Source organism: Nannobrachium achirus (assembly GCF_963921795.1).
Source record: "Nannobrachium achirus genome assembly, chromosome: 5".
In the NCBI taxonomy this organism is placed as follows: domain Eukaryota; kingdom Metazoa; phylum Chordata; class Actinopteri; order Myctophiformes; family Myctophidae; genus Nannobrachium; species Nannobrachium achirus.
In genome coordinates this window covers 52,870,459-52,896,600 of record NC_137814.1, presented here as the reverse complement: position 1 = coordinate 52,896,600, position 26,142 = coordinate 52,870,459, and the positions used below count along the sequence as shown (strand labels likewise).

The following is a 26,142-nucleotide window of genomic DNA, read 5'->3' as shown; positions in this document are numbered from 1 at the left end:
AAAGGAATCCCTGCAGTAACTCTCGCCTTTCCCAACGTTACCTAGCAACCTCTGAGCTCCTGACATGTACCCCCCCCCCATGTGTACACACACACACACACACACACACACACACACACACACACACACACACATACATACTTACAGTTTCAGACAGATGTTGCTTCTCAAGATGCTGATCAGGGCTGTTATGAATTATTATCTTAACATTTATTCTATTGAATGCTTTTTTGATTAACCGTATATTGAACATACTAACAAACAAAAAAAACTAAAATGTATTATTTTGTGTGTGTGTGTGTGTGTGTGTGTGTGTGTGTGTGTGTGTGTGTGTGTGTGTGTGTGTGTGTGTGTGTGTGTGTGTGTGTGTGTGTGTGTGTGTGTGTGTGTGTGTGTGTGTGTGTGTGTGTGTGTGTGTGTGTGTGTGTGTCACATGTTTGTTGGCATCGTCATTTTACATAGAGTAAACATCAGAGTCAGCGGTGCAGCTGATGATTAACAAGGTTAAAAACAGAAACATACAGTAATGCATACGACATCAACTTGCCAAGCCACACATTACTGAATGGTGTCAGTCAGTGCAGTACTCATAGTAGCCTGCAGGGAGAGCTGTAGACACAAGAGACGCAGTAGCAGGGAGCTAATCCTAATCCCAGGGCCCAGTAGCATCCATCATTCAGATTACCTCAATCTGATCCATCATTCAGATTACCTCAATCTGATCCATCATTCAGATTACCTCAATCTGATCCATCATTCAGATTACCTCAATCTGATCCATCATTCAGATTACCTTAATCTGATCCATCATTCAGATTACCTCATGAATCTGTGCATCCACAGATTATTCCTGTCAGACATGGAATCACCATCTGTTTTAAAGGACACACTTCACCCATTTTCAATCTGTCTTCTTTATACGATGCCATAATTTCTGTCTATGCTTTGTGTCTCAGAGGAGGGCTGTGAACATGTCAGAAACCTGTCCACAGTCACACTCCTACTAGAGGCAAATCTGTTTCTCAGATCTGATCTTTTAGGTTTGACTGTCCAGTGTCCACACTGTTCTTTGCAAGTGACCAGACTGTATTTGTGTATTCAGGCAGTGCCAGAAATAGCCGATGTACAAGTCTGATTTACCACCAAAGCCCTATCTTAGCAGTTGACCCATAGTGCTTTCCTCTCAAAGTTTACCAGCAACAACAAAATAGCCACATAAAGGAAAATGAAAACAAGTAAATCTACTGTGGAGACTGAACCCAAACCAAGGCACAAGAGAGCAAAGACAGTGTTGCCAACTCGGGCATTTATTGAACAGTTCTTATTTTACAACAGCATTGTAATGCAACGTAGCATGAATGAACAACATAAATGTGAATAACTGAAATTGTCTTTTAATAAATCAACACAAGGTTTTCCCCGGACGGGGCTGTCGTTTCTCCTCTTCGTGGGGGGCCAGGGGGGTAGGTAAGAGTTACTTTAAAGGGGTTTCCCGCCACAGGAAACAGGCCAGTATAATTCCAGTGTATAGTCTCTCTTCCCCACAGGCGCTAGGCGCGTATAGTTCCTCTCTACAGGTGACAGGTAAAGTATTTCTTTCCCATAGGTAATAGGTGAGTATAGTTCTTTTCCACAGGTGACAGGTAATAGGTGAGTAGGTGCCCGCTCTTACACAAATCCGTCTAATTCTCTATCTTCTAAATAAAATGAACACGGGGTATAATGGGCCTGGGGCCAGAGAATTTCCGGATACTAGTATGGTTTTAAGGGAAGTGAGATATACTCAACAAAATAGGAATAGGGGTGGCTTGCTGGGGGTCCGGAAGGTAAGGCTGTGGTCTCCTTTTCCAGGTCCTTCTCCTCAGCTCGCCGAGTACACACTCTCCAGTGATAGGTACACACTCCACAGTGAGTCAGGTTTGCGCTCCTCATTGATCCAGGTACACACTCCTCAGTGTCAGTCCGCTCTCAGTCCATGCCTAGAAGTAATGAGTAGAAGGAACATTACTATAATGCACTTTACACAGTAACATGCGGTGGAGAGGGAAATATGGTGGCTCTTACCGCCTGTCTGCCCATGATCAGCTTGTCAGAGACTCCCAGCACAGACTGAAGGGGAGAGCGAGCTCAGTACTTATGCACCCCAGTGTTGGGTGGGGCCCACAGGTGCATACGCTTGTGCCTGATGAAGCGTGTGGGCCGGCAGGTAACGCCCGTCAATCACTTGGCCCACACAGTGTGTTGGTCTGCTAGGGCTCGCTCTCCCATCCAGGGTGCGCTTCTTTGACATGCAGGGCCTACCTGGCGGGCGGTGTCCGAACGAACCACCACACATCCCCCCCCTTAAGTTTGCTACTGGTTCGCAAACTTGCCGCTCTTCCTCATAGAGCCTGGACAGGGCATCGGCATGGGGAATATCCTTCCCTGGTTTATGCTCCACCTCAAAGTTGTAATCCTGCAACTCCAGAAACCAACGTGTTATTCTCTTATTAGTGTCCTTACTTTTAGCCATCCATTTCAATGGTGCGTGGTCCGTTATGAGAGTGAAACGCCTTCCCCACAAATAATAGCGTAGGTGGTGTATGGCCCACTTAATAGCAAGAGCCTCTTTCTCTATCGTTGCATAATTAAGTTCATGCTTTAAGAGCTTTCTGCTAATGAAGACTATTGGGTGCTCTTCGTCATCAATGACTTGCGAGAGCACGGCCCCGAGGCCTGTGTTCGAGGCGTCGGTGTGGAGTAGAAAATTCTTACCGAATTCCGGGGTTTTTAGGACCGGCTCATCGCAGAGCTTCAGTTTGAGGCCTAGGAACACGGCCTCGGTCTCCTCTGTCCAGCGCAGCATATTGGGCCGACTTTGTCGGGTCATCTCGTACAAGGGAGCTGCAAGGGTAGCATAGTTATTTATGAACTTGTTATAGTAGGACATGATTCCCAAGAATGACTTTAACTGCTTCTTGCTGACGGGTTTGGGCCAATCGCGTATACGCTCCACTTTGCGTAATTGGGGTTTTACGCACCCGCGCCCAATAGTGAAACCCAAATATTCGGCCTCATACAGACCTATTCGGCACTTCTTGGCGTTGGCGGTCAGACCCGCTCGTCGGAGAGCTCCCAGGACTGCTTCGATGTGATGGAGGTGATTCTCCCAGTTGCTGCTGTGGATCACAATGTCATCTAAATATGCGGCGGCATAGAGATGATGGGGCCTTAATACTCGGTCCATGAGTCTCTGAAATGTTGCGGGGGCACCGTGTACCCCGAACGGTAAGACAGTATATTGGAACAGCCCTTCAGGGGTAGAGAAGGCTGTTTTCTCTTTGGTTTCTTTTGTAAGGGGCACTTGCCAATAGCCTTTTGTCAAATCGAGGGTGCTTACAAATCGAGCGGGGCCCAGCCGCTCGATTAATTCATCTACCCGGGGCATGGGGTAAGCATCAAAATTTGAAATCTCATTTAATTTACGGAAATCATTGCAGAACCGGATTGTGCCGTCCGGCTTGGGGACCAGCACAATGGGACTCGACCAGGCACTGTGTGACTCCTCTATAATTCCCAGTTGTAGCATATTTGTTACCTCCTCTTTTACGGCTCCTCGCCGGGCCTCTGGGATACGGTACGGACGTTGTCTCACTATTTTCCCCGGGGTTGTTTGGATGTCGTGCGCAATAGCGTGGGTACGGCCCGGCAGTTCTGAGAACCGGTCCGCATTCCTGCTCAGAAGCTCACGTATATCTTGCGCCTGAGCTGGGGACAGTTCCTCTCCAATAGGGACTGGAGGCGGGTTCTGAGAGGAGAGAGTGGTTAGTAGGGCCGGGAGAGCGACAGGAGGCACAACGTGCCACTTTTTCAGCAGATTAATATGGTAAATTTGCATAGTTTTCCGCCGCCCTATTTGGCGCACGCGGTAGTTGACCGGGCCCAGTTTCTCCATAATTTCGTATGGCCCTTGCCATTTTGCGAGAAATTTACATTCGCTCGTGGGAATGAGCACCAGCACTTTTTCGCCCACCTCAAAGCTCCGCAGCGTGGCGCCTCGGTTGTACACCCTGCACTGGGCGCGCTGCGCTTGTTCCATGTGTTCACGAACGAGCGGCCAGATCTTCTTGGCTCTCTCCCCTTCACATAGTTTCCCATCAATCGCGCTGACGTTCCTCCGAGCATTTTCCAGGTTCGGATCGTTCCACTGTTGTGTGGCGAAGTCCCCTCTGAGCGGAGAGCTCTCATCCTCCTCTTCGGGGAAGTCAGGCCACGCCACCGGCTCTGGCTCTTCTGACGAGGTGCCCCGCGGCGCTTCCTCCGCCTCGGGTGCATCTCCCTGCAGCTCCTCGTCTGGAGAGGGTTCGCTCTCTGGTCCCTCTGATTCGGCGCGGAAGACCGGGCACGCGGGCAATGAGTTCCTCCAACGGGGGCCCGGCCGGATCTTTCTTCTTCGCCGCGGCCGCGGCGGTCCTCTGCCCCCCGGGTTCCAATGTCTCTCAAACAGCACACAGTCCGTGCCGATGAGCAGGGGGACCGGTAGGTTAGGTACAATTCCAGCTTCCACTTCGACATCTCCTTTGGTGGATTGGACGCGTATCAGCGTCGTTGGGTAGGAGCGCACATCCCCATGCACACAGCTGACCGGCATACGGCTGGAGGTGGGACGCCCGGCATGCTCAGCGTGTACCAGCGTGACGACGCTCCCCGAGTCGAGAAGAGCCTGGGTGTCCACTCCGTCAATTCTCACCGGCAGGTTGGAGTGGCGCCGCCGCTGGCTCCCGGAGTGAAGGCAGGGGCGTCGGCCGTCGGAGGCGGCGGTGGCGGATGGCATGGATACGTCCCGGTCCCGGTCCCGGTCCGGGCAGGACCATGCGATATGATCCGCTTTCCCGCAGACGTAGCACCGGCGTGATGTCTGCGGTTGGCTTCGGGCAGTCCGCTCTGTGGCGGCTCGTCTCGTAGTAGTAGGCGACAGGGAAGTAGCCGGAGGCCGCGAGCGGTCCCGGTTGTAACGTGCCTCCCCCGTCCCTCTGGGAATCTCTGACTTTGTGCTTCTCATCATCTCTGTACTCACTTGGTGATTTTCCAGGAGCGCAACCAGGGCCTCCACGGAATTTGGGCTCACCTGTGAGGCATAGCGGCGGGCATCAGGCGGCAGGGAACGTATACATTTGTCTATGACAATTCTCTCAATCAGTGGCGGGTCACCGGCCGTAGTCAGCCACCCATGAGTTAGGCGGAGGAGAGCGGCTATTTGGGGCCGAGGCGGCAGCGCCGCTTGCATGTTCCACCCATGGAAGCGCTGGGCTCGGGCCGGCATACTATAACCTTGACTAGCCAAGATAGCTGCTTTCAGGCGCCTATATTCACGGGCCTCTGCCAAGGGTAGGTCATGGCACACACGTTGGGCTTCTCCTGAGAGGAAAGGAGCGATGATGCTGCCCCAGTCGGGGACGGGCCATCGTTCCCGGGCAGCGGTGCGCTCGAACACCTCCAGGAAGGCTTCAATATCATCATCGGGGGACAGTTTCGTTAACACTTCTCCAGGCGGACGTGTGGGATTAACGTTTTGGTCAATTTGGATTTTCTCTATTAATTTAGTCACCGCTTGCTGTAATTCGGCCTGGCTCTGTAACAGAGCGTTTAGGGCCGGTGTGGTTGTCATATTGCGTCTAGGTGAGGTTCAGTACCCGTATTCTGCACAACATGTGTGGAGACTGAACCCAAACCAAGGCACAAGAGAGCAAAGACAGTGTTGCCAACTCGGGCATTTATTGAACAGTTCTTATTTTACAACAGCATTGTAATGCAACGTAGCATGAATGAACAACATAAATGTGAATAACTGAAATTGTCTTTTAATAAATCAACACAAGGTTTTCCCCGGACGGGGCTGTCGTTTCTCCTCTTCGTGGGGGGCCAGGGGGGTAGGTAAGAGTTACTTTAAAGGGGTTTCCCTCCACAGGAAACAGGCCATTATAATTCCAGTGTATAGTCTCTCTTCCCCACAGGCGCTAGGCGCGTATAGTTCCTCTCTACAGGTGACAGGTAAAGTATTTCTTTCCCATAGGTAATAGGTGAGTATAGTTCTTTTCCACAGGTGACAGGTAATAGGTGAGTAGGTGCCCGCTCTTACACAAATCCGTCTAATTCTCTATCTTCTAAATAAAATGAACACGGGGTATAATGGGCCTGGGGCCAGAGAATTTCCGGATACTAGTATGGTTTTAAGGGAAGTGAGATATACTCAACAAAATAGGAATAGGGGTGGCTCGCTGGGGGTCCGGAAGGTAAGGCTGTGGTCTCCTTTTCCAGGTCCTTCTCCTCAGCTCGCCGAGTACACACTCTCCAGTGATAGGTACACACTCCACAGTGAGTCAGGTTTGCGCTCCTCATTGATCCAGGTACACACTCCTCAGTGTCAGTCCGCTCTCAGTCCATGCCTAGAAGTAATGAGTAGAAGGAACATTACTATAATGCACTTTACACAGTAACATGCGGTGGAGAGTTGGTGGCTCTTACCGCCTGTCTGCCCATGATCAGCTTGTCAGAGACTCCCAGCACAGACTGAAGGGGAGAGCGAGCTCAGTACTTATGCACCCCAGTGTTGGGTGGGGCCCACAGGTGCATACGCTTGTGCCTGATGAAGCGTGTGGGCCGGCAGGTAACGCCCGTCAATCACTTGGCCCACACAGTGTGTTGGTCTGCTAGGGCTCGCTCTCCCATCCAGGGTGCGCTTCTTTGACATGCAGGGCCTACCTGGCGGGCGGTGTCCGAACGAACCACCACACTACGTAAAATAAAGAATCACATTAAAACCTGGAAGAATATACAGTACGATACAAATAATACTATTTAAATGAATGAAATTGTGAATTGTCGTACACCGGTGTCAAGCAAAAATTGCAGAACCTCAAGTTCATTTTGCAGCTTGTTGCAAAAAATTTGTGAGCTTGATGATCTGCCATTTCCTCTATGTTTGCTATTATACTTTTTTTTTTCTTTTCTCATTTAGGACTGGGGCAGATTCTAAAAATGCCTTCTAAATCCTGACCTAAGTTTTCAGGAAAAACATAAACATTTATGTTACTACTCGCTATAGAGTACGGTGTATATACTGTGTACAGCAACAACTACTCCAAAAGGGGTTCCTGTCCTGAGCGGGTTAATAATCAAAATCAATTGGTATGATTAACTGTTGCAATCTTATAACAGGCACTCATTCATCTGTGTGCCATTATGACGGCCCATTGTTTCTCTAACCATGTGAGGGCCTGTTTTTCACCACGTGAGGTCCTGTGTCCCTAATATATCAGAGTAAAGCAGTGCCACTCCGTCAGAGGTGCAACGACAGCCCCCGTACAGCGCGCAGTCAATACTGTATGTGCTCTATTACCATGTCAGATATCGATGTCTCCGCGCCAATGTCATCCAGTTAAGCCCCCCTACACGCGTCTATTGTTCTCGGAGAATCAAGCGCACACGAGGGCCTTCGGGCTCCAGAGTTAGCTTAGTGCGATGCCAGCAATACAGCACCATTGTTGCATTACTCCGTACAGGCATGTTAACCCATTTAGGCCTAGAATTATTGAATGCTTTAACCAGTGAAAAATAGCAGATATACAAGCTCACAGCGCGGCACCGAGTGCCGCGCTGCAAGCTTGTAGATCTGCTATTTTTGAAAAAGTCGTGTGCAAATCTTTGAATATATGTATTTTCAAAGCGAACGTTTGTAACTCAAATTTTGCTTCTGGGGGGTCCCTGGAACTAAATATTTTGAGATGCGGGTCCATGGCCAAATAAATATCATTTTGGGGGTCCTTCACATGAAAAGGTTTGAGAACCACTGACATAGTAGTCTCTCAAGAACAGACTAACTGAGCTCCATTTAAGTGAAAAGGATCTTTGACGATGGCTGGCCAGATTGCTGACATAGAAACATGGGTTTATTCAAAAAACCTTAGAAGGATTCAAAAGACACTTATAGAATCGGGTTAAAATTCAAATTTTCACGAATTTTCAAAAATAGCAGATCTACAAGCTCGCAGCGCGGCACTCGGTGCCACGCTGTGAGCTTGTATATCTGCTATTTTTTTATATTTAAAGCATAAAATATTGCGTAATAATGTGTTCAGTCCTAAATGGGTTAAATATATCACCGGCATTTTCAGTGCATACAATGCACGCCTGCTCCATACTGTATTGATATGCATGATAGCAAATATAACATGGATTGACGGCGGGTACAGATTGACAGCAGCGTGAGCTTATTGTAAGCAACTTTGGCTGTTAAGTTTAAGTTGCTTGTAAAAATGTGTCCTTTTAGTTTTTAAGTTTTATGTTAGTTTTTATTGTATTTCTTTTTTCTTTTCTTTTTTATAAAGTGTCTTGAGTATTTAGAAAATAATAATAAAATTTGTTACGAGTTGTGGTTTTTTTGGGCTTGTTTCTATAGTGCAGTTGCTTATTCAGGCTTGCTTTAATGTTTAAATTGGTGGTTTTCAAACATTTTCATGGCAAGGACCCCCAAATGTATTTGTCTGCAGAGCCCTATCTGAAAATGATTTTGTGACGGGGACCCCCATAAGATTAGTTTATTTAAAATGGTTCAGAAAAACATTCCACATTCTTCCTATTTTGTTTAATTTTTTTTTAAATAACAGATCACATTGCAGATCACAGATCTCAGCACATATCAGGTCACAATGAGAGCTTGTAGATCGTGTGTGTGTGTGTGTGTGTGTGTGTGTGTGTGTGTGTGTGTGTGCGCGTGCGTGCGTGCCTGCGTGCTCATGTGGGCTTTGTTTTCATAGACCGGACCACTTGTTTCTCTCGCAAGATCTGGCAACATTGATTTGAAAGCCTCAACGTTGTGACATGTTGGTGGCGTGGATGGGGGCTACTGTAGCTATTGGCTGGTGGTCGAGCCAATCACTGTGCAGGCAGTTTATTGGCTGTTTGAAAGGGGGGGGGGGGTCTCTGTGAGGGTGGGGGATGATCTGTTCATGACATATTGGTGTGGATATGGACTACATCTGATGTTGTCACTATCAGGTGGAAACCTTGTCCATAAATGTTAGTTTTCAGGAAAGTGGGGACAAAAAAGAAACTGCGTATCAATGGATCCCCATGTAGTTATGGTTTTGCTTCTTAATACTTTTCATTGGTATAGGACACACTTAACCATTTTAAGTTTCACTTTCAAATGTTTTCAATAGCTGATCTGTGAGCTTCTAGACAAAGTAGGACATTACTTTACATAAACAAACATGAAAGTTAAAGGAATTATATGTAACTTTAAGACTATTAAAAAATATGTATGTGTATTCATTTTAGCTGTCATTTCCCTTCATCAGTAACTATATTATTGTGCTGGGGTGTTTCCTTGCAGAAAGACACATCCCTCTGGCTGTATTTCTGTTCTGTTCCACTCTTTATGTTGACATTAAATGTCAACAGAAACGGTGGAGGGACGTTTTTGTCAGAGGGAGCTCAGCCAGAGCTCTTAATTGCTCCCTTTGAACTTCAAAGGGGTTGTGCACTAATGTAATTGATTGGGCCATAAAAGTCTCAAGTTCTCGTTAGTGATCTCTCTAATCAATGAAAGGATCAAAGACATGCCTGTCATAGAGGGGAGGGGGAATGTTTTTGTGTAGACACAAGCTTGCCTATTTTTCCTTTAAATCACTTTGCATCATGCCTACGAGTGTGCTGCCTCTCTTCACTCCTGCACCGCAGTAGTGCTGGTGTTTCCCTAATTGCCATGGATCTTGTATTCTGTATCACCTTTTGCTCTTGGACATATAATAATAAGCCACGTTTGCTGTTCACTCTGAAATCACCCTGACCTCAAGCCAATAAGCCTCAAGACAAGTAACAAACACGATATAGGCTTACTTCACAAATATATCTTAGATAGACGCTAACTATATTTTTCTCCTACATCGGGAGTGTACAAAACATCATTTTTTATTAAATCTATTTTACGGTCTTTTTCTGCCTTTATTGATAGTATGGAGAGCAGGGGTCTTCAACATTTTCAGGCCAAGGACCCCTTTCCTGAGAGAGAGATGAAGCAGGGACCCCCAGATTCCTTATAGTTTCATCGTTTGACAGCACAATCATCAGTGTATTTTGGATTCATGTCAATTTGTGTTATCAGATAGTTGGGCCAAAGTTCTCAGAATATGGACGTTAGGGTTCAAGTGGTTAATATAAAAGAGATAAAAAGTTTCTATCACACAAAGATTTGAAGGACCCCCTGTAATAACTCTTGAGGACCCCCTAGGGGTCCCGGACCCCCTGTTGAAGACCCCTGATGTAGAGAAACAGGAAATAAGGAGAGACGGGGAGTGGTAAAGGTTCTCAGGAATCGGGACTCGAACCCCCAACATGCTGTCAGGCTATCATTGTAGCCTATGTGGCCAACGGCAAGTCCAGCAATCCCGGCCACCGAAACATATTCTTGGACATTATTTTTCTTCTTCTCCGTATTCTGAGACCTGAAGAGGTTATACTGTAAAGTTGCAGTTGGCTGACACACAGGCACGTTGCCATGTCAACCAAGGCTAATAATGTGGGTTAGTCTTGTGAATGTATTTATTCATGGTTTTCTTCTGTCCATAGTCATATGGTTCCATTCATTATTTAACCCTTCATGTGAAGGCCTGGCATGGTGTGAAGACACACACATATGCCTAATATATTGATGCTGTCAGGCAGAAACCTTGTATCTCCATATTGGAGATTTTTTGTAAATTAATCCATTTAGGCCTAGAATTATTGAATGCTTTAACCAGTGAAAAATAGCAGATATACAAGCTCACAGCGCGGCACCGAGTGCCGCGCTGCGAGCTTGTAGATCTGCTATTTTTGAAAAAGTCGTGAAAATGTGTGCAAATCTTTGAATATATGCATTTTCAAAGCAAACGTTTGTAACTCAAATTTTGCTTCTGGGGGGTCCCTGGAACTAGATATTTGGAAATGGGGGTCCGTGGCCAAATAAATATCATTTTGGGGGTCCTTGACATGAAAAGGTTTGAGCACCACTGACATAGTAGTCTCTCAGGAACAGACTGAGCTCCAGTTAAGTGAAAAGGACCTTTTCTTTGATGATGGCTGGCCAGATTGCTGACATAGAAACATAGTTTTTTTTTCTCCAAAAATCTTAGAAGGGTTCAAAAGACACTTATAGAATCGGGTCAAAATTCTAATTTTCACGATTTTTCAAAAATATTTTTTTATATTTAAAGCATAAAATATTGCGTCATAATGTGTTCAGGCCTAAATGGGTTAATGCCATATTTCATCATACAAGAGTGTCTCACAAAGCCGGTAGTGATAATAGCCGATCTACAAGCTCACAATGCGTCACACTGCGACACGTGTGAGCTTGTAGTCTATTTTATCTATTTTAAGTGTTATTCAATAACAAAGCAATTTTCATTTAATTTAACCATAATTTATTCAGGGATGGCCGATTGAGAGCAAGCTCTCTTTTCCAATGATTACAGCAAACATAACTTAAAATGAAACGGACACAAATTACAAAAAGATAACAGAGATTTCATATAAGGTACAAGTACAGGCGGATTTCAAAGTATTATTACAAGCTGTTTAATAAGCAACTCGAATGAAATTCTCCAATTTTAAAACGTATTGCAGACAGTTGGACGTGTGTGGGGCAGAGTAAAGAAGGTGGTCAGATTTTAGATTTAACAGTGGGAACGCTGAAAATCAAGACATTTTGTGAACGCTTATGGTGATTATAAACTCTTGAATCGTGTGTGTCAGGTGGATACCTCACGGAATGATGTCCAAAACGGTAACTTCTCAGGATTCAAATCCCCGGCCCCCAATAGCAATGTTGACAAGCTGTTAAGATAGTGGTTGGTTGGATAGTGAATAGTTGGACATACAAGGTTTCCACCGGACATCAACGATACGCTCTGTCCTACGATGCAGTGTAAATCAGGCTATACGTACTCAACCATCTGTCCACACACACACACACAAGTGCGTGCGCACGCACACACACACACACACACACACACACACACACACACACACACACACACACACACACACACACACACACACCCCACTATACTCGCGAGGACATCAACATTTTAGGAAATCGGATTTTATGATCGCCATTGTTTTTATCATTTTAGTCTAAAAACTAGCAGATCTACACGTTCACAGCGCCTTGTGAGCCTGCGGATCAGCAATTTTGGGGTGCATGACACACAGGCACGCAACTAAGTAAAAAAACTTACATTTAACTTCAACCCCTAAACCAAACTGCTAAATGTCCAATCCTAACACTAACCACAACCTGAATCTTTTTTCTAATAAATCAACAATTTGTCCAGCAAAATTGTCCTCACAATGTCTATTTCTCATATGCTGCTGCTGTATGTTTGTGGGGACAAACATACAGTATAGTCCTCATAAGTATAGTAATATAAACACACACGCGCGCGTAGCTGCTGCTGCAGCCTCCATCAGAGCGTCAAGGTCAGGGGAATGTGCTGAATATCTAAAGCTCTGCTTCTCAGCCTTTATTCATTTCAAGGACCGTGACGAGATTAAAAATAAAAATACAATTATCTCTGGGGGCCTTGATATACACTGAAAAAAATCCTTGGTGTTCATTTAACCCTTGAGAGTGTACTACACAATGCAACAAAATGGCAATTTGTTACGGGCCCGTAAGGGTCCATTTGCTTTCATCCGTACACTCTCATAGTTACAGATCTGTAAGGGTCCATATGGTTTCATTTGTAGCTACACTCTCAGAGTTACAGATCCGTAAGGGTCCATATGGTTTCATTTGTAGCTACACTCTCAGAGTTACAGATCCGTAAGGGTCCATATGGTTTCATTTGTAGCTACACTCTCAGAGTTACAGGCCCGTAAGGGTTCATTTGGTTTCATTTGTACACTCTCAGAGTTACAGATCCGTAAGGGTCCATTTGGTTTCATTTGTACACTCTCCGAGTTACAGATCCGTAAGGGTCCATTTGGTTTCATTTGTATGCTCAGAGTTACAGATGTGTAAGGGTCCATTTGGTTTCATTTGTACACTCTCAGAGTTACAGATCCGTAAGGGTCCATTTGGTTACATTTGTATGCTCTCGGTGTTACAGACCCATCAGGGTCCGTTTGGTTCCTTAATATCAATCATTCAGCTGGGGGGAGGGGAGGGGACCCCCTGGAAACCCCCTCAAGGACCCCTGGGGGTACCCGGGGGTTTCCCCACATTGTGAACCAGTGGTAACAGTTCAGACAGAAGCTAAGGATGGAGCCCCCGACCCACCCCAAGCCAGAGGGTTTCCTCATGAAGAGGGGGACACTCCTCTTCCTCGTGAAGAGGGAAGGGGGGGGGGCACTCCTCTTCCCCATTACTGCCAGCCCATGCTGACGATGACACATAGACCTGCATGCTGCCGGGGCTCACGCTGATGACACGTCGTACAACCAACGCGGCTGTGGATCTGAATCTGTTGCTCTAGGCCGCATTGATTATTCATAACAGACACACACACACACACACACACACACACACACACACACCACGCTGACATGTGCCATGCTCACTGGAGCCTGTTAATTGGCAGGAGAACGGGAGAAGATGAGAGGGAGGAGGGTGTCACACTGTCACAGGGAGAGAGTGAATGAAAGAGAGAGAGAGAGAGATACATGTGCATGTGAGTCACAGAGACAGAGATAGGGGAAGAGAGAGAGAGGCAGCGTATTCTAAATATTGTAGAGAGAGAGAGAGAGACGGATCAGGTCTTTGCTCTGTGAAACTGTCACCAACTAAACGCCAGAGAAGAGAAAAGGCCTGCCCTCCTGCTGAGACCATAAGGGGAGGAGATCCATTACCACGGCTCGCCTCCTTCCTCCTCCTCCCCGCCGCCGCGCCGGGACTCCTCTCCGCTCCTCAGCGTCACTCCACTCCCCTCCCGTGCCAGCGCGAAGCGGGGGTTAAAATGACCACGCACTACCCTAAGCAGGAGCACTGCGGCGCCAAGGCTGCCAACGGAGGAGGGGGAGGAGAGAGAGGCTCCTCCGGGAAGCCCTCTGTGTACCCGCCGCGGGTCAACCTGTGCCTCCAGGAGTCCCTCGCGCACCTGCACCCTCTTCATCGGCAGCACGCCATCGAGCTGCACCAACAACAACAGCAGCAACAACAACAACAACAACAACAACAACAGATGAACCAGCAGAAGCTGCAGCAGCAACACCAAGCGCAGCAGCAGCAGCCGCCGCCGCCACCACCGCTGCCCCCTCCTCCTCCACCCCTGGCATCGCCGCCGCAGCGGAGTCAGACGGGTATTCTTACCCAGGCCCAGACGGGCCGCCCACAGGCCCTGAATGCCCAGACGGGCAGTCGCCCCCAGGCCCAGCAGGCCCAAGGCTCCCTGACCACATTCACCTCGTGCACGCTGCCGGCCTCCTACCGAGCCCGCAGCCGCTTCATCAACCTGAGGGACAGTGTGAAGAAGAGTCCCACCAAGAGCACGGCCAAGGTCTGCAACAACTCCCACAATGCTGCTGCTGCAGGGAGGACCGGCATACCCTGGGTCCCTTTCAGCTTCACCAAGGTAGTGCAGTCTGATAGACAACAGTTCAGACTGTTATAGACAACAGTTCAGTGATAGACAACAGTTCAGACTGTTATAGACAACAGTTCAGTGATAGACAACAGTTCAGACTGTTATAGACAACAGTTCAGTGATAGACAACAGTTCAGACTGTTATAGACAACAGTTAAGACTGTTATAGACAACAGTTCAGACTGATAGGCAACAGTTCAGACTGTTTGAGTCAACAGCTCAGACTGTTAAAGGATGTCCATACTGTCTCCGACCACCAAACCTTTCGTCGGAAAGGTCCGGTTCGACTACAAAATGGCGTCACTCGCAACTTCTGAAAAGCATTACCCCGAATTTGAGTTAGGAAAGCTGCACGTCGGAAAGTCGGACCTTTCCGACTAAAACTTTGGTGGTCGGAGACAGTATGGACAGCCCTTTAACAACATTTCAGACTGTTAGAGGCAACAGTTCAGACTGTTAGAGGCAACAGTTCAGACTGTAGAGGCAACACTTAAGGCTGTTGTAGGTAAAACATGTCTTGTATTCAGGCACCAGTGGGTTGCGTGTGACAGTGTGTGTCGTCTTCTTCTTCAGTGATCTGAGGGTTGGCAGCTTAATTTGTTCTGACTTGCATACTGGAGAAGCCTGTTACTGTATCTTTGTGTAATCCTTTGTAATTGACCATATGGTCTATTATTACATGAATATTGTTGGCATGGCTTTCATTTATTGTGTGGTTTGTCTTAGTGTAGAGGTGGATCAGGCTTTTTGTCTCTTTTCAAGTCTCCATCCACTGTCTCTCTAGAAGGTCGTCCTGTCTCGATGCTTGTGTCTCTCTAATGCACATTCAGAGAGAACTCTTTCTTCATAAGAGATGGCATTTTGTGAAAGAAAATGGTAGTATTGTAGATTGCATGTGCTGGTATCTCTGTTTGGTGTTGTAGCTGTTTGGGAGTCTGTAGTTCTGTCTGCATGTTAATAGGACAACAGTATTGTACAAAATAAATTAGCAAGAATTGTTGTTACACTCTAATATTGTAGCTCTGTTTCAAATTTCTACTGAGCCAGTATCCTGCAACAAACCTCTCCATCAGCTACCTGAGTTGTAATTGTAATGCTCTTGTCTGGTTGTGTTCTCTCAAAACAGTTAAGCCTCATTGTGAAAGGATTTCCATGCAGGCACGGCTGCACTGAAAGTAGGTTGGCAAATCAATGGCGTCGATCGGCATGGCTAATTTTAGCCAGTTCGGTTTTCCATGGAGGCCCTGGTTGTGTTGCTGCAAAGAAAGTTCTCTGTTAACATTCTGTCAGCCTGTCTGTATTTGGCCGGCATGCTAGCATGCCAGCCACCAGCTAATAGCAAGCACTAAAATACTGTAGTTGTACTGGTCAGCTCCCAGTATAACAGTAGAAGACTGTAGTTGTACTGGTCAGCTCCCAGTATAACAGTAGAAGACTGTAGTTGTACTGGTCAGCTCCCAGTATAACGGTGGAAATAGTTGTACTGGTCAGCTCCCAGTGCAAGACTAGGTAACTGTGGTTATACTGGACAGCTTGAAGTGGCCAATAGTAGAAAACTGTAGTTGTATTGGTCAGCTCCCAGTGGTCAACCGTAGAAGACTGTGGTTGTACTGGTCAGCTCCCAGTGGTCAACAGTAGTAGACTGTGGTTGTACTGGTCAGCTTCCAGTGGACAACAGTAGAAGACTGTTGTTCTACTGGGCATATGTTAAAAACAGTATATATAACTACTACAGTAGCACAGTATGACAAACAAAGCAGGCTTATTTAGTTTTATGGTTTCACCATAGTGTAGTGGTTCTCATAGTGGGGTCCTTGAGGCGGTTCCAAATGGGCTTGCATGTCTGTTACTCTCAGAGTTACTGTATGGGGGTCTTTGAAATGGAAAAGTTTGAGAACCACTGTCTTAGGCCAAAGTTATAAATGTGAATGAATGAATGAATGAATGAATGAATGCATGAATGAATGCTACTCACGACCTTGGCTGACCTCTATGTGCTACATCAAACCAATTCTTAGATAATAAACGTAAAGCACAAGTTACGTGCTTTACATAAAACTGAAGAAATAGTCAAATAAAAACGGAAGAACAAAATCATGAAGGATGTGAAATGTATGTTTTTCAACATAATGTCCATGTAGGTTGGTAGGAATAATGGTGTAGTTCTCGTTACAGTATTGCATGTAATCAAAAGGCTTGGCATCGATCGCTGTGTCTCGTCAGTGGATTTTCTGTGGGTTTTTAATTCTGCAGCTGATCGCCTTGACCATGTGCACACGCCTTCAAGCATCTTTTTCTTGACCAAAATGCTAGGGTCATTGTTTACATGGTAATCTACAGATTCAATGTACAGATTATAATGTTGATAGTAATTGTTTGGACTGATGCTAGGTTCTTGGTTTACTCGCGTGACCCTAGTTCACGGAGGCACTACACTGTCTCTCTGCCTTTGCGTTTACCTTGCTAATTGTAAGTCACTCGGGTTAAGAGCGTCTTCTAAATGCCTAAATTGTAAATCGTTGTTTTAATGTGATCAGCTGCTTAGAAGTTTGCGTAGCCGTTAAGGAGCAGTTGGACAAGTGTAATGTACCTACTGAAGCGAGTAAAGCAACAAGGTAATACAGTATGTATACATTCTACTCTCCTTTCTAATCGGCTCCCCTGATGTCCCCTGGCGGGGCACCACTTTAGCCTAAGGAGAGAGACGGGAGCGACAAGGGGTGGGGGTGTGTGATCATAGAAGACCATCAAGTGGTCCATGGGAGTCTATAGATGTGGGGTTTTGACAGTCCAGTGGCCGTCTCTTTTCTGTCCTGTCCTGGACCGTGTGGGAGCTGGAAAAGCTGTCAGACAGCCTGTAACGTAATCAGTCACCTCCCCTACTGAGGCCAAATACACACTGCTGGCAACTCACACATTCAGAGACACACACACAGTCACACACACACACACACACAATCACGCACAAACCTTCAAGTATGACTCAACAGCGCTGTTCGGTCATCCAGCGGTATCGCAGCCGTTTTTACTCATACGAGGCGTATGCGTACCTGTATACTGCATACATACCTACACACTCAAGTCAAGCGTTGAAACGCTGAGGCACTGTTCAAAAACAACTTTTCCTGTGTGGTTTCATCACACAAACCCACGATCCTCCTCCGATCATCCTCCTCTCAAACCCTTCATTCTCATACATCACGCACGCACGCACGCACGCACGCACGCACGCACGCACGCACGCACGCACGCACGCACGCACGCACGCACGCACACACACACACACACACACACACACACACACACACACACACACACACACACACACACACACACACACACACACACACACACACCCCTACCTTTCCTCTGTCCCGTGTCGCCTGTGTTCAGTGTCTGTCTGTGTCCGTCGTTGTCGTGGTGGTGTTTGACCTTTGACCTCAACACCATGCTTATTGTGTCAGCAGGCAGACGTGGCTCCGCCCACCTCTCCCATAATCCCTGTGATCCCCGTCTCGCCCCTCCTCCCAGCCGAGACCACGCCTACCATCACCACGCCCACCTCCACCTCCTCCACCCCACCCACCTCCACCACACAGGTTCAGAAAACACCACCTTCCTATGAACTTCATCAGATCTTTACCATTCCTGTAGTTCTGGTAGCCTGGCATTAGCCAGACTGGTAATGTGGATTCACTCACACGTTCTTCCACCGTGTCGAGCGTGTGAGTGAATCCATGTTATCTGTTTGGCTAGTGCCAGACTATAATTCTGGGGCACCGTTCACATAGTTGAGGCACCGCTCCTTTGCCTCTCCTTGGGGACGCCCTCCCCCCTCATCCCCCAAAGAGAAGCACAGGAGAGGTGCTCCAACTGTGTGTAAGCGGCCCGGGAGTGTACAAGTGGAATGGACCTGTGGTAAGTGTCCATTTGGTTTCCGCTTGTGCACTCTCAGAACCACAGACCTGTAAGTAAGGGTCCAATTTGGACCCCTTCATTTCATTATGATATCCTTTTTATGCATGTCTTTTTAGGCATTTTAGAACATTGATTCTCAGCCTTTTTTTTACTTTCAATGGAACCCACTTCTGAGTTGGATCCTTTCACAGCACTGCCTTTTGCCTTTCTATCATCCATCCATCCATCCATCCATCCATCCATCCATCCATCCGTAGGTCTGACAGACAGCCGGGTTTAGATGGAGTGAGAGTTGTATCGAGATTTAGAGAGAGAAATGGAAAGAGAGATGGAGAGAGAAAGCTATATGGGGAGAGAGATAATTATGGGGATGGAGAGAGAGAAAGATGACAGAGAGTGGGTGGCGGCAGGGGAGTCACAAGACAAGGGGGGGGGGGGGAGTGGGACTGAGTTACTAGGGCCCAAGGTGGAGGGGCCTTCATTATTTTATACTCTAGCTATTGAAAAATAGCAGATATACAAGCTGTGAGCTTGTAGATCTGCCATTTTTGAAAAGTCGTGAAAATGTGTGCAAATCTTTGAATATATTATGTATTTTTTAAGTGAACATTTGTAACTCAAATTCTGCTTCTGGGGGGTCCCTGGAACTAAATATTTGGAGATGGGAAACATAAAAAAAATGAAATATTCAAAGACTTGCACAAAATGTTCACGATTTTTCAAAAATAGCCCATCTACAAGCGGATCTACTCAGTATCTGCTATTTTTCAATGGTTAAAGCACAAAATAATGCGTTCCCAGTCTAAGCGGCCCCCCCTATGAAGAACATTCATGGGGTGCCCGCAGTGAATCCTTGTACCCGGGGCCCAGAATTTGGTGCGACACCCCTGTGTGGATGGATAGGGAGAGACATGAATGTACAGAGAGACACAGCGAGAGAGAGAGAGAGATGTGCCACATGATTCCTCCCTCTGTTTGACTCAAATACATCCTGTCTGCCAACTGAACAATACTCTGTGAGAGAGAGGACAGTAAGCAAGTGAGCAATACAGTGAAAGAATAATAGTAATAGAGACAGAAATAGAGCGAAGTGACAGTAAAGAGAGAGACAGGGACACATATAGAGGTGAGGTTTATATATAGTGATATAGAGTGAGGTTTGTCAGTGAAGCATGGACTAGAGCAGTGGTTCCTGTGGGTCGGGACCCCCCCAAATTATTTTGGGGGGTCCCCAGATGATTAGCTTAATGTGCAATATTGTTTTTTCAGTCAACAGTAAACAAACCAACATAATGTTAAAGTGTATTGAGGGTATCTGCACATTTCTAAAGTGTCAATTTAAGGACTTTTTAATACCACTAAACTGACAAATTAAACATTGGCCAAATTGTCAAATATTAGAGGCAGAAATTGTGAAAATAGCCGATCTACATGCTCACAACGCCTCGCGTTGCGAGGCGTTGTGAGCATGTAGATCAGCTATTTTCACAATAGAACCATGTTATACAAAATGTAATGCCTCAAGTCTTAGTGCTCGTCAGGGTGGGGGGGGGGGGGGGGGTCCCCAGTTAAAATATGATTATTTTAGGGGTCGTGGCCTGAAAAGGTTGAGAACCACTGGACTAGAGGCAGACATACAGCCAGCCTGTGGGACTGTTCAGGGCTCATACTTCAGCGCTGCATACTGTGCAGGGTTCAACACCATCTATGTACTGTAGGTATCTGCTCTACTAATCTGATCTCAGCTCCCCCTTAACACTGTACCAGAATCAGTGTTTAACAGCAACGCTGGCTTTTCTGCGTTTCGTTAAGGTTTACATTTGAATAATACTTTGAGGGGTGTTGCCTTTTTTTATTTTTGCTCCGTTGCGGATATGGGAAGCCATGTTGACGATGTCTTTGTTGTTTTGTATGTGTTTTGTTCACGGTTCTGCGTGGAAACGAGAGAGCTGTAATGCGGCTATAACCACACAGACCCCCAGCATCCGTGTTGCGAGGAAAAGCTTTCTCAGAAAGTAGCAGAAATCGCAGAGCTGTCGATGGGCTATTTTGAGCTAAAGCTTTCCCCGCAATCACAGAAAGCAGAGAAGACACTAGCATAGAGCCCTGAGGGACTCCGGGTGTAAGTGGGTTAACTTTGTGTTGTTTTCTTGCACACAGGCCAACCCTCCTCCTTTGGTGGTCAACACAGAAACTACCCTGGACACGCCCCCTTATGTAAGTACATCACCACGCACAGCAGCACCTTTACTGTAAATGTGGATACAACACACTAGAGCTGTAACTATCAATTATTTTACTGTAAATGTGGATATGACACACTAGGCCTGTAACTGTCAATTATTTTACTGTAAATGTGGACATACTGTTTACACTAGGGCTGTAACTATCAATTATTTTACTGTAAATGTGGACATACTGTTTACACTAGGGCTGTAACTATCAATTATTTTACTGTAAATGTGGATATAACACACTAGGGCTGTAACTGTCAATTATTTTACTGTAAATGTGGATATAACACACTAGGGATGTAACTATCAATTATTTTACTGTAAATGTGGATATAACACACTAGGGCTGTAACTATCAATTACTTTACTGTAAATGTGGATATGACACACTAGGGCTGTAACTGTCAATTATTTTACTGTAAATGTGGACATACTGTTTACACTAGGGCTGTAACTGTCAATTATTTTACTGTAAATGTGGATATAACACACTAGGCCTGTAACTATCAATTATTTTACTGTAAATGTGGACATACTGTTTACACTAGGGCTGTAACTATCAATTATTTTACTGTAAATGTGGACATACTGTTTGCACTAGGGCTGTAACCAGGCCTAGAATTTCATTTTTTTTAGGGGCACATCCATTTGGCCTTTGGTGGTGTCAATTATTTTAGGGCACAAATGCTAGGGCAGGAAGGCCATCAAATAAAACAAAGTTTAGTCCATTGAAAGAATTCATTGAATTTAAGGGTGAATGATCATTTTGAAATGTCGACTACCTGCCCTGCACAAATCAAACTTATACAGTTAGTAGTTAGTAGTTAGTAATTAGTAGTAGTTAGTAGTAGTTAGTAAGTGTGAAAGCTGAGAGGGAAGGCGTAGATGGAACAATTTATAATCCATTTTCCAAAAGTCAAGTGTAATTATTGTTATTATTTCCATGGCCATCTCTGAACTTTTGTCTACCTCCTTACCTTCTTCACTTTCTACTTTTTCCAAATGATGGCTTTGAACTTTACAAAGCACAAAAGATAATTAGAGACAGTGAGAAGAATTGTCACATTGACATCATCCACCGGTCAGCATTCATTTGCTTAAAAAACCTGGGCTCTTTATTAGAGTTAGTGTTAATGTCAGTGTTAATAGAGCTGCAAAGTTTGACATCATTTACACATCCTACCTGGTTCCAGTTTTTTTCCCCCCATTCTGAATTCCCATAGACTTTTTTCATATTGCGTCATAAGAACTCTGTTCCAAACATAAACAAATGATCTCAGCGGTTTGACTCATATGGATATGAAGAAACAACTGATGGTGAGAAAACGCTAATGTTACTGTCGCTGTTTTTTTTTTTTTTTTTTTTTTACATTTCTGCCAGAGATGGACTGTATCAAATATTATTGACTGACTACAGAGCCACCTCCCCGACAATATCGTGGAGACAGTCTGTTTATTTTTGGACCACAATGCTTATATGAGACGATTTTAAGATGATTCAATGTTATTCTCCATAGAGAAATTACTTCCGCGAACCAGGGGATGAGCGAGTTACGTCATCGTTACTCAATGTCAAAGGGCATTTGAGAAACCAAACTACTAGTAAGACACCTCAGGGTGACATGCGACCGCTCCAATTCTTGGCCATCTGGCCAGTGATGTATATGGGACCAGTTACTCATATATGGAGATCCCTTCATGATTGTCAACTTAAGCTCTATTTTAGACTTTGTCATACAAGTGTGTGTTGTATCTCCATATTTTTTCGTAAATTTCTTAAAAACAGTATCATACACAAATTGCTCAGCTTGTAGATCGGCTATTTTTGCTTATTTTGACTCTGGAAAAGTAACAGTTTTGTACATGTGAGGTTTCCAGCCGACAGAGTCCATACTGTAGATAGAGTGCACTCTTACCAGGGTACATTGGGTGTGCAGGGAAGGAAGGAACATTGACTGTCAGTGTGGTGATGTACAGGCTGATATAGCTGGCTGCTGCTGCTGGTTTTTTCACAGCTCACAGTTTGTCATTGGAATGTCATCATGTTTTTGATGATGTGTGCTTCCTTCCTGCGGTTGGAAACCTCAGCAGAAATCAAGGATCCGTCTTGATTCTGCGTGGATTAAACCCATTTAGAACGCGTACACATTATTGTGTATCATTATTTTATGCTTTAACTATTAAACTAGACCAGGTCAACCTGGTTGTGCCAGACCCCCTGTCTGTCATCATCATTTATGACATCATGCCTTTTGTAGGCATGTCATCATCATGTCATCATCATATATACCCTTTATATAGAAAACCCGGACAGACATTTGCTTATGTAGGCCTACCCATTTCATGGGTCTGGCAAAAATAGCAGATATACAAGCTCACAGCGCGGCACCGAGTGCTGCGCTGCGAGCTTGTAGATCTGCTATTTTTGAAAAAACGTGAAAAATTTGAATTTTGACCCGATTCTATAAGTGTCTTTTGAATCCTTCTAAGGTTTTTTGAAAAAACTATGTTTCTATGTCAGTAATCTGGCTTAGTCATCATCAAAGAAAAGGTCCTTTTCACTTAACTGGAGCTCAGTTAGTCTGTTCTTGAGAGACTACAATGTCAGTGGTTCTCAAACCTTTTCATGTGAAAGACCCCTGTAAAAAAAATATTCATATCTCAAAATATTATAGTTCCAAGGACCACCCAGAAGCAAAATCTGAGTTACAAATGTTCGCTCTAAAAATACATATATTCAGAGATTTGCACACACTTTCACGACTTCTTCAAAAATAGCAGATCTACAAGCTCGCAGCGCGGCACTCGGTGCCGCGCTGTGAGCTTGTATATCTGCTATTTTTCAACAGTTAAAGCAGTCAATAATTCTAGGCCTAAATGGGTTAAATGTTTTCGGTCGTCGTCACGACTGTTTTCAGTCGTTTAGCCCTTTAGCAGACGCTCTTATACGTGACAAGGTTTAAACGAAAGCAGAGGGACAGCCTAGCGCCTCGGTAAACTAGGATCACAGGTAAACCCATACTGTAGCATCAGTCTACACAATATACTCGCATTGTAGAGCTTGTAGATCTGCTATTCTTGGTGCACGACATGTGCACGAAAACCAAGTATAAATCTAACCTATGTGGGTGGACACAAGTAGAGTGCACACTGGAAATGCTGAAAAAGCTGTGTAGTACCGTTTTTGATATCTACGGTAAACACATGACACAAGTTATATACTAAAGCAATTCAGCAGCGAAGTGTGATGTCACTTCCGTGAAATGGCATGAAATGTCGCCCTCTACGGGGTTCATGCTGGTATTGTTTTGTATTCAAATCGCCATTGAGGAATTTGCGATCACCGCATATAAGAACTGTGTTAAAAATATAAACACACCATGTGCGCGGACATGCTCTCAGCGACAGTCTGTCCCAGACACGAGTGTCTCTCTGTAGTTTCCAACATTTAGGACAGCGTTGATTACATTTTCTCTGACAACAGGCTATATCAGATATGAATGAATATCATAAACTATGCAGAACCCCCCCGCTGACAGAAACGCGCACATGGCGTGTTTATTTTTTTAACACAGTCCTTATATGCGGCAATCGCAAATTTCCCAATGGCGATTTGAATACAAAACAATACCAGCATGAACCCCCTAGAGGGCGTCATTACGCACAAATGACGACATGGCTTCGTTTCTCTATAAGCAACAAGAGGCGAGTGGTTACCGGGGTAGTATACACCGGCTGAGAGGCGTTGGGAAACACGAGGCGCCAGCCGAGTGTTTCCGACCCTCTCAGCCGGTGTATACTACCCCGGTAACCACAAGCCTCGCGTGGCTTATTGCTTTTCTAAAACGGTCACAATATTGCAACATGAAAATTAGGGATGCGGTATCGGTACTCGTGGTATCGGTACTCGCCCCGATACCGGCCTATTTTGCAGTATCGGTACTCGTCCGATACTGCTCACAAAGTGCCCGAGTACCCTGTGTGTTCCGCCACGTCGCCTTTCTCTCTCTCTCTTAAAATACAAAATGTTTGAGCATAGCAGATCTAGAAGATCATGCACAGTACAGGAATTTCCATGGGCTAAACCTGAAAAAAAAGTGAAATGTGTGGCAGTTGTGCCATGTTCTGGGAAAGCAATGCAATTTAATTTAATTCAACATCTGAAAAAAAAAAAAAAAAAAAAAAAAACATTTTGTATTATTAATTGTACTCGTATCGGTACTCGGTATCGGCGAGTACTCAAAATGAAGTACTCGTACTTGTACTCGGTCAGCAAAAAAGTGGTATCGGGACATCCCTAATGAAAATCATAGCATTGCATTATTTAAAGAAAAAAGTACACTCTCCGCCACCAGGAAGAGACATTTCCTTGTCTCGTTTACCAGCCAATCCCAGGAACGGAACTTACGGAAGCCAGTGTGTGTTTATAAAGTCACGTCATTCTTTTTGCCAAAAAATAGGGAAACAACACTTATGTGTTAGATCAGTCTCATGTTAAGAACCATATTCGATCCATACACATGTTTATTTTCATACAGATTTAGCTGCTATGTGGGTGAACATCACATCAAAAACACTAGCATAGCAACCTAAACTAACAGCTCAGTATGTGCCTGGAGAATAGAGGGCGCTTGTTGCCTTAATGCCTTTACAAGCCCCGCCCGGAGCCATTCAGTCACTGTCCTATGCATGCGAGCGGTGCTTAGAAGCACCCACACGGCAGGATTTGAGAGAAAATCAAACGCTCGCTTCTCTAGTTCAGCCTCACGGCACAGTGGGAAGAAATAGCGCACCTGGCTTTTATATAAACTGATTCAAAGTGTGGGTTATAGTCTCATATACCACAGCAACCAGCCAGTCAGAATCAAGGAATGGAACTAGCCGTTTTAGAAAATGCCTTTAACAAATGCACAGCGGAGTGTGAGGTTAGGACGGTGTGAGTGATGTGATTTCCTCTGTTCTCAGGTGAATGGAACTGAAGCTGATTATGAATATGAAGAGATCACACTGGAGAGGGTGAGTTCATCCTTCACACACTCTATTCTGACCTCTGAGACAGACATTAGGACAGCTGACAGGGTAGGAGAGACAGACAGTAAAAGGGTAATTGTTTCATTTATATAGTGCTTTTTTTATCCACAGCGCTTTACAGTAGATTGTGCATTACATTCACACATTCACACACACATTCATACACACATTCATACACAGATGGCGGATGAAACCATGCAAGGCACAAGCCCGCACATCCAGAGCGATTAGGGGTTCAGAGTCTTGCTCAAGGACACTTTGACACTTAAAGGAGTAGTTCACCCCCAAAATGACTTTTTTTATATTGATTACTCAGGCCATGGAGAGTAGAGTTCAATAATATTTTTTGGTTT

At 45.3% G+C, this 26,142-nt stretch overlaps 1 protein-coding gene across 4 annotated transcripts in view; it reads left to right on the top strand.

The window, feature by feature from the left end:
* Window positions 1–26,142, top strand: part of dlg1b (discs large MAGUK scaffold protein 1b) — a 191,424-nt gene that overhangs the window by 123,407 nt on the left and 41,875 nt on the right. For 3 of the 4 annotated variants that reach the window (XM_080726141.1, XM_080726139.1, XM_080726142.1), the window contains 3 exons: window positions 18,071–18,205; window positions 20,685–20,741; window positions 25,724–25,774. In XM_080726141.1, the coding sequence (XP_080582267.1) occupies window positions 18,071–18,205; window positions 20,685–20,741; window positions 25,724–25,774 (243 nt within the window). The remainder of the gene's footprint in view (window positions 1–18,070; window positions 18,206–20,684; window positions 20,742–25,723; window positions 25,775–26,142) is intronic. The other variant, XM_080726140.1, reaches the window with a different exon arrangement.